We start from the raw sequence: 10,128 nt of genomic DNA, 5'->3' as shown, positions 1-10,128 counted from the left end.
CACCACAGAAGCACCACTAACACCACCACAGAAGCACCACTAACACCACCATCCCTCTCCCAACATCCACAGGGGCGCGCCAGAACCTCGCATGGCAACAGCGGCTACCAATCAATGTTTGTTTGTACCGCTGTGCCATCCACGTGCGCGCGCTTCTCTCTTCCCGCCAGACCAGACCTTGGTGTTTTGATTCGGCTCTCCTCGCCTCCCTAGCCTTATCTTAACCTCCCCTCAGACTCTTAAGAGACTCTTGGAGCAGTAAACGAGGAGTTATAGGGGTGTGGGAGCCTCAAGACGGGAGAATAAGACAATGAAGAGGAGAATAGGTGGAGACAGACATATGGACATTTGAGACGCGGTAGCTGTGACGTCACTCAATCAGCTGACGGACCCAAACAGGGGCGCCGCAGCAGCCTCGTCTGGCAGTGTTGCGCTAGAGTTACGGTAGGGTGGAAGTCTTCCCGTTTCTCTCCGTCTGGTACACGCGCGCTTGACAGTGTCTCGTGAACCGACATGACAGGTAGCCATAACAAGTTGGGTAGAAGGTTTTAGTTTGTCATGAAGCTAGAGAATAATGTCATGCAAGTGTGTCTGTGAGAATTGAAGTGATTTTTATGTGATTTACTTCGATGTGGTTTTTTTTTTTTAGGTGAAATAACTTAGAGGTTATTGAGTGAGGGAACTTCTCTCACTAGGTACTTCGTTTTCTAGGCCTCGAGTTTGTTTGTTTCCGTGTGTTTAAAGGTCCAGCTCATCTACCTGTGTGTGTGTGTGTGTGTGACTGAATGAAAGGAAGGAAGGACTTTAATGTTTGTCTGTTGATGTCTACGTTTATGTATGTATGTATGTATTTTAATTAGCTATAAACAAACACACACACCCACACACACAAACACACACAAACATACATTCATTAAACTTATACCATTTTACACAATCTCTTTAAAACAAACACTAAAACAGGATCAAAGAACAAAACAGATGAACTATACCACATATAACACACTCTGTCATGAATGTTATTATTATATGAAGAACAAATGTGATTACGTAGAGAGACAGAGAGAGAGACTAAATGAATGAAAAGATAAGAATGTTGATTAGCGATGATGTAATAAGAGAGGAAGAGAGAAAGAGAGAGCAAATATACGTGAGATAAAGAAGATTAACTAACTGTGGTATACGATAATGAGTGGAGAGAGAGACAGAGACTAAATGAGGGAAACGAGAAGAAAATCAAATAACTATGGTGTGAAGATGGAAAGAATAGGATTAATTGATCATAAGGAGAAGAATATACTAATTAATTGTAATGAGCGATAATTGGAGAGAGAGAGAGAGAGAGAGAGAGAGAGAGAGAGAGAGAGAGAGAGAGATTTCCATAACGCAAGAAAACAACACTAGCGTTAATAACTAATGAACATATATGAACACAATGTACATCAGTGACTTGTGGAGTGTACAGTGAACAATAATAATAAAGGGTGAACAGTGTAAAAGAGTGTAGTGAACATGTACAAAATGAACGTTCGTGACAGGGTGTACATAAAAGTTCATCATTGTTCATTGTAAGTGATAAGTGGGTGGATTGTACAGAACAGTGATAATGTATGTACAGTGAACAAGAGAACGTTTGTTTAGGTAGAGAACACAGGGTCTAACGTTCTCAAGCAGTGAAACAGAGAACGTTTGCTTAGGTAGAGAGTGTAGAGTAACGTTCCCAAGCAGTGAATGTGGTTTACAGTGAAAAACGTTTACAGTGAATGCTCAGTATATGCAATGACGTTTCACCTCCAGCAGTGAACTTGAGGGAAACAGTGAAAAACGGATTTGTAAGTCTCGAACAGTGAAATATAACAGTGATTGACAGTGTACAAGTAAGTGACAGATCAATGAAACAGTGATTGAAAAGATGAAAGATGGATGGCATTGTATTGAAGAATGCAGTGAATGGTAGATGAATGCAGTGAATAAAAGATGTATAAAGTGCAGTGAAATAACAGATTGGAGGAATGAACGAAAAGTCAACAAAGGTGCAGTGAAATTTACACTTAATAAGGTATACACAGGGATGAATGCTAAGACAGTGAAAAAATGTACAATTAATGAATGGTGTACACGTAATGAACAATGAATGATAATGAACAGTGAAAAGTGTACTTAGTATAATGAATCAATGCAAGTGTAGGATTGACAGTGAAATGTACAATGATGTACTATTACTGTATGATGTACAAAGAGTGTACAGTGGAATGTGAGAACAGTGTACAAGAGAGAGAGAGAGAGAGAGAGAGAGAGAGAGAGAGAGAGTAAAGAATGATAAGTGTAACCACATTAAATGAGAGAGAGGGAGTCATGGCCATGTGCCAAGATTATGGCCATGTATCAGGGTAATCATTGTGGCCATGTGTCAGGGAAGTCATTGTGGCCATGTGTTAGGATAGTCATTGTGGCCATGTGTTAGGATAGTCATTGTGGCCATGTGTTAGGATAGTCATTGTGGCCATGTGTTAGGATATTCATTGTGGTCATGTATTAGGGTAGTCATTGTGGCCAAGTGTAATGTTAGAGTCATTGTGGCCACACTAATAATAACAATGATAATAATACAAGTAATAGTAACAATGATAATAATAATAATAGAGCTGTCTAAGTGTGTTTTGAGGTTAGGTAACCAGGCAACAAGGCCATTCGTGTCCAAACACCTGTGTCGTTGTTAAGGCGCCTCGCCCTCTGTACTGTCTGTTGTCATAGAGTAAAAATATGACGTCAATAACAAGTCATAACTACGTCAATAACAATAATAATAACAACAACAACAATGATAATAATATCAGTCATAACTACGTCAATAACAATAATAATAACAACAACAACAACAATAATAATAACAACAACAACAATAATAATAATAATATCAGTCATAACTACGTCAATAACAATAATAATAACATCAACAACAACAACAATGATATTAATATCAGTCATAACTACGTCAATAATAAATAATAATAACAATAACAACAACGATAATAATAATAATAACAACAACAACAATAATAATAATAATAATAATAATAACAACAATAATAATAATAAGTGAGGTACCCGCATCTACAGTTTTCTTTGTGAGTGACGTCAGAAAAGATGGCGTGAGGTATCTGTGTAGTGTTTACATACGTGACGTCACACAAGAGAGGTGACGTAAAGGAGTTGTGTGATGTTTTATCAGATTATTTACCTGTGTGACGTCATAAAAGATTACACCATGCAGTTGAGTAATGTTTACAATATGGTGAAGTATTGACGATTAGATGAAATTGTGACTCTCTCTCTCTCTCTCTCTCTCTCTCTCTCTCTCAAACTTTCATACTGAGAGGTCTTAAGTCCTCGGCAGGGAGGGGGAAGGAGTCTTAATCTAGAGACTTTTCTTCAAAGTTCGTAAGGTCAAGTTTTCTCTTATTTGGCAATGTGAGAACGTATCTGTCAGAAAGACACGTTCACAAAGGTCTTTACGTTTATTTTTTCCTCGTATCTTGTGAAGTGAGAACGTATCTGACTGTTTCACTTAAGTTACAACACAGTTGAATTTCTAAAGGTAAATGTTCTCCTTGACTGAAGAACGTAAATAAGTGGTACATGTAAGTTAGGATACAAAGTTAGTTGTTAAAAGCCTCTTAGGTTCAGTCGTGTCCCCTGATATAAGCATCATTTGGGAGTATCATTATATAATTCAACTAACTTCATCAAATGTTTTCTTTGCAGGTAGAGAGGGTGTGACTGTGAGATAGACGGGGAAGGTTGATAGACAAGAGGAAGAAGAACAACAAGAAAGGAAGAAGTGTATAGAGAGACGAGAGAATAAGGAGAAAAATCTTGAAATATAGTGAAGGAAAGAACAATAACGTATCAAGTGAATATCAAAACTGGTGCAGCTGACAACAACGTTTCTTAAGCCTCAGGAAGCCAACGTTTGTACCCTCAGACTCTCTCTCGAGGCTGTGATGCCACCATGGACCACGATGATGCCAAGTATTCTCGTCCACACTCCCACAACCAGAGTACTAGTGGTCCTGTGTCAGCGAGAGGAGACGGGAAGAGACCGCACCATCATAAACAAAAGCACGTGGACGGTACCCAGCAGCACCACCATAAACAAAAGCACGTGGACGGTACCCAGCAGCACCACCATAAACAAAAGCACGTGGACGGTACCCAACAGCACCACCATAAACAAAAGCACGTGGACGGTACCCAACAGCACCACCATAAACAAAAGCACGTGGACGGGTCCCAATACCAGAAGCACCAACATAAGCACCAAATGGACGGCCAGAACCAACATAAACGCCATCACGTGGACGGCACCCATCACCACCACCATCATAAACAACAACGTACAGAGAGCCAACATAAACACAACCACGTGGAGAGAAGCCAACAACAACAACAACACGTGGAAGCATCCGATCACCACCAACAACACAAAGAGAGCAGCCAACCACAACATAAACAACAACACATGGAGAGCCAACAACATGAGGAAGATCAGCTCCAACAGAAACAGCAACACGTAGACGGTAATCATCAGAGGACCGCAGCCTTGAGCCGCCAGCAAGCAGATGTCACGTTTGGCTCACAGAGGGTCGACTTGAATTCATCAACTCCTTACTCTGATGCCACCCAGGTATGTCTATTACGTCTCTCTCAATTCTTAATCAGGATAGAAGGATAGAAAGGTAAGGATGTAGGATAGAGAAAAGGTGATACTCTTTGATATAGACTGTAGGCATGATTTAATGCAATGTCAACAAACTAATCCTATCCTATGACGGCATAACGAGGTAGATGGTTAAAGTTTCCATCTATTCGTGATAAGTATGGAACAAGGAGGATGGAGTTATCCTTCTAGTTAATTATGTGACCAGCTAGGATGGCTTTGTCCCCCCTGGTGTTATAAAATCTTATTAGCAAGATGGAGTCTTCTGTTTACAATGGTATAGGATGGAGTCTTGCTTACAATGGTATAGGATGGAATCTTGTTTACAATGGTACAGTATAAAGCTATGTGGGTAGATTGGTTATTGGTACACTGGGGTGAGATCTGTTTACACACACACACACACACACAGTGGCATCCTGTGTGTATGTGTGTGTGTTACGTGGATCGACATACCATGGGAACGAAATGGGTATGAATTATCCAGAATAGACCCTCTCTCCCCTCTTGGCACACCTTGGCACACCTTGGCACCCAGTAATCTAACTACTGTTCATATCTCTATAACGTGTTGGTTATCAGTATCTTCCAGTGTCCATAATGACTGTGTGTCCTAAATGTCCAGTGAGTTGTGTCTTAGTGTCCAATTAAGTGATTCTCGCCTTCCCTTGTTCAGAATGATAGTCTGTCCCATATGTCCAGTTCTATTGACCCGTTAATGATGTGGTTTATCGTCTAGGTATGGTGTCCAAGTGTCTCATTAAACCATGTCCTTGTGTCTAGTTAATTGTATATCGGTGAAAAGTTGACCATGTCCTAATGATCAGTCAACCATGTCCTGGTATTTCCTCGTGCTGTTATGTCCGATTTACCTTGTTTTAATGTCCGTTAATCCATGTCCTAAAACACCAAGGTATTTCCATCATGATGTCCAATTTAAAGGTATGTCCTATTATTGTTGGAATATCTAGTACCACGTCCATTATAATGTCATGTCCCTATAGCCTGAATGTCCAAATGTGTCCAATTAATACACACACACACACACACACACACACACGTACGTAAACAAAGGCAATATAAATCTAAACTTTTATAAATCAATTCTCCAGTTAATGAACACTTGAGCCAGGACACGCCATAACCTGCCTTGTGGTCCGTATTATCAGAGGTCAATGAACTTTACCCAGTGCTTTAAGTATCGTTCACAACACGGTTTATTTTCGTTCGTCTCTCAGTACAAGTGACGCTCAGAGGAAATATGGATTTTATTTTCTATTTTTATAAGTTTTTGTTTATTTACGTGTTTATCATTTTACTTTTTGTTTATTGTTTGTTAGTTGTTGTTTGTTGTTTATATGTGTAAATTGTTACGATTATTATTGATTTCACTCTTGATTTCTCTCTCTCTCCCTCTCCCTCCTTCCCTCCCTCCCTTTGTCTCTCCTTTCCTCCCTCATTCCCTTCACCTCCCTCATTTCTTCTCCTCTCTTCTTCTCCCTCTTTCTTTCCCTCCTTCCTTTCTTCTCTCCCTTATTTCGACCAAATGATTAAATTTAGAATTGGTGCCTTAAAACCTTCCAAGAATCAATAGAGAGAGAGAGAGATAGAGAGAGAGAGAGAGAGAGAGGGAGAGAGAGAGAGACACTAGTAATAGGAAGCAAAATTGACTCCCTATTTAAAGGTTAATATTCTCAGGTATATCCCGATTTAAAGGATTATTATGCCCCAATTAGCAGTTGTTCTCCCTATTTTAAGGAGAATTACGTTCCTATTAACCAATTTTTAAGAAGAAAATTGAGGAATACAGTGTTCTCTCTCAATTACGGTCTCTCTCTCTCTCTCTCTGGAACAACTCTAAAAGCCTATAACCTCCTCTCTCCCTCACCTTCCCTCCCTCTCTCCCTCACCTTCCCTCCCTCTCTCCCTCACCTTCCCTCCCTCTCTCCCTCACAGCCCCTCCCTCCTCCCTCACCTTCCACTCCCTCGCTCTCCACGATCAAGTAAACCTTTATAATTCAGTGAAACATTCTTTATGTATGACCCGCTTAAAGTCTATTTCCTTCTAACACACGCACACACACACACACACACACACACACACACACACACACACACACACACACACACACACACACACACACGCACACATTCTCTCACTCACCAACACTAAAACAAACAAAATATCCAGGGGTGGAGGATAGAAAGCAACATTAATGTCACCCAGTTGAAATATCCACCAACTGAATCCATTCCATCAAGAACAACAAACACGAAGGGATGGAATAAACTGGTGAGAACAAACACACGAAGAGGAAGGATAACACGAAAGTAGAATAAATTGACAAAAACACGAAAATTGGAATAAATTGACAAAAAAACATAGAAGAAATTGACAAAATTGGAATAAATTGACAAAAAAACAAGAACAATTATTAATATATTGACAAACACAAAAATGGAATAATTGATAATTTCTCTCTCTCTCTCTCTCTCTCTCTCTCTCTCTCTCTCTCTCTCTCTCTCTCTCTCTCTCTCTCTCTATCTCTCTCTCTCTCTACACTGACATACCAGCTACATAGATTCATTTACTGCTTGTCATTCAGTCCTAAAGAGAGACAGAGAGAGAGAGAGAGAGAGAGAATATATATATAAACATGACTCAGCACTTGTGGTTGGTTGAAAGCATCACGTGTTTCACTCCGTCAGTTGTCATGTCAGTCTGTCAGTGGTCAGCGCCATAGAGTGATATGTCGCGTGTCCTCATTGGTCAGCTGAAGGGGGCTTTGACGGCTCGTGATTGGCTAGGTAGGGGAGATCTATGTCGTGGTGTCATTGGTTACGTGACGAGAATTGAAACTTATCGTGTTTGGTGATTGGTTGGATGGCAAGTGATGTAATGTGTCGTGTTTGGTGATTGGTTGGATGGCAAGTGATGTAATGTGTCGTGTTTGGTGATTGGTTGGATGGTAAGTGATGTAATGTGTCGTGTTTGGTGATTGGTTGGATGGCAAGTGATGTAATGTGTCGTGTTTGGTGATTGGTTGGATGGCAAGTGATGTACTGTAATGTGTCGTGTTTGGTGATTGGTTGGATGGCAAGTGATGTAATGTGTCGTGTTTGGTGATTGGTTGGATGGAAAGAGAAGCATTGTCGATAAATAATGTGATTGGTTAGAGTTCTTCCTCTCTAACCAATCAGAAATCAGATAACAAAATTACGTATCAGGCTTTAGCCAATCAGTAACAAGAATTCTAAACCCCTCTATCATCATTTAGCCAATCAGCAACGAGGATCTTAGGCCCTCGAAGATAATTCCACCAATCAACAACAAGGATGCGAACCCCCTATAAAATTTTCACCAATCAGAAGCAGCGTAACGTGTTTGGTGGTCGCGTTACACCATCGACTAATAGGCAACAAGGTCTCAAGCCACGTAGCAACACCCTCTTGCATATCTGACCAATAGGAGACGACCCTAACACAGCCAACCCTCTAGAATACTGATGCTTAGAGTAGGTTAAGTTAGGCTAGGTTAAGTTAGGCTTGGTTAGGTTAAATTACGTTAGGTTAGGTTAGGTTAGGTTAGGTTAGGTTAGGTTAGGTTAAGATTTAGGTTAGGTTAGGTTAGGGGTTTGGAGTTAGGTTAGGTTAGAATTGGAAGCTAGGTTAGGTTAAGGTTAGGTTGGGTTGGTTGGAGTTAGTTGGGATTGGGGGTTGGTTAGGTTAGGTGAGGCTGGAGTTAGGTTAGGTTAGGTTAGGCTAGGTTAGGTAAGTTAGATTTGGTTTGGTTAAAGTAAAATTCTAAATCGTCTTTTTTATGCCGGGTTTTTATGTTTTGTAAGATTTTATTCCATACAAAAACGACAACAGAGAGTAGGGGAGGGAGGGAGGGAGGCCAGGGGGAGGTGAGGAGAGTGGGATTGAGGAAAAAGCATGAAGAGAGGGGAGAGAGGGGATGTGTCTTTGTGGTACTGTTGTTTATACTAAATTTGTCTCCAAACTCAAGATTTAATGCATCATAACTCCTTATTATACTGCCATTTGGAAAAACATACATACATACATACATACATACATACATACATACATACATACATACATACATACATACATTAAAGAGAGACGTAATAATTAAAGAAGGATTTAAGGTTTAAATCCTTCTTCTTTCTCTTTAAATTTTTCGTACCTTTAAAAATCTGTTTTTTTAAGGAACGAGAACAATTAAAAGAGACTAAAAAAATTTAAGTTCTCGTAAAATTTAAAGAAACACCAAACTTAAAACTGATGACTTTAAGCCATTACCTTAAATTTAAAGAGCCGTATGTCTTAAAATTAAAGTGAGTTGATAGGTTTAAGGAAGTCAAGGTCGAGTGTCTGTTGTTGCAATGTTTCCTAACGCGCAACACTGTCTCTTGATCATTGCAACATTTCAATCTGCAATATTGATTTGAGTCATTTTGTTCATTAGTGTGCAACGAGGCCAAGGCTGGTTGGTTAGGAGAGAGAGAGAGAGAGAGAGAGAGAGAGAGAGAGAGAGAGAGAGAGAGAGAGAGAGAGAGAGAGGGGTACACAAAATAAATACACAGTCAGAGAGAATGTGTGCGTGTATAGTGTATGTTTGTTAGTGGTTAACTGCTTGTATACGACTCTGTATGAATATATGTAGGTATACACAACATCCAAGCCATGTGTGTAAATAGATGTGTGTGCGCAGTAAATGTATATGTATATATATATGTGAGTAAATGAACATATGTGTGTGTGTGTGTGTGTGTGTGTGTGCGTGTGTGCGTGTGCGTATTAATGCGTGTGTGATGATGCGTGTGCGATATTATTCGGTATTATTGATATTGTGTGTGTGTGTGTGTGGTGTGTGTATTATTGTGTGTGTGTGTGTGTGTGTGTACTACCCACCCCTAATGGTTGACAGACAGTCATTGTGTACTTCTCACCAACATCTCGTTAAACACCCTCACTTGTCCATCCTGGGAAACATAAACATTAAGGAAAAAAAAAGAAAAAAAAAGCTTTTGTTTATACATTAAAAAGGGAGTTGTTTTTATCCCTCGTGTGACCAGTTGTTAGGAAAGAACAGCTTGGTATTATTATTATTATTATTATTATTATTATTATTATTATTATTATTATTATCATTATCATTATTATTATTATTATTATTACTGTTATTATTATTATTATTATTATTATTATTATTGACTTTAACTAGTTTTTATTATAAGCGGATTATATTTAGTGATTTTATTTACCAGAATTGTATATCAATTTTATAATTTTGAAGATTTTATTAACTTTTTATTTTTATTAATATATATATAAATTTAATAACGTCACTGCACTAGACTGGTAGCACTCCCTCAACTGTGCAATAAGGTGAACTAAAACGG

The 10,128-nt window shown here is 39.2% G+C and overlaps 1 protein-coding gene across 1 annotated transcript in view; it reads left to right on the top strand.

Moving 5' to 3' along the window:
- The first annotated feature begins 432 nt into the window (after nucleotides 1-432).
- LOC121875147 (putative transcription factor SOX-15) overlaps nucleotides 433-10,128 on the top strand; it is a 31,002-nt gene continuing 21,306 nt past the window's right edge. Inside the window, 2 exon segments of the mRNA XM_042379563.1 lie at nucleotides 433-520; nucleotides 3,766-4,687. Coding sequence (XP_042235497.1) covers nucleotides 4,013-4,687 — 675 coding nt within the window. The 5' untranslated portion in view covers nucleotides 433-520; nucleotides 3,766-4,012.

Source organism: Homarus americanus, unplaced genomic scaffold (genome assembly GCF_018991925.1).
Source record: "Homarus americanus isolate GMGI-L3 unplaced genomic scaffold, GMGI_Hamer_2.0 scaffold36970, whole genome shotgun sequence".
Classification (NCBI taxonomy): domain Eukaryota; kingdom Metazoa; phylum Arthropoda; class Malacostraca; order Decapoda; family Nephropidae; genus Homarus; species Homarus americanus.
Note: the sequence above shows the minus strand (reverse complement) of the source record. Positions and strands in the feature narration are given on the sequence as shown.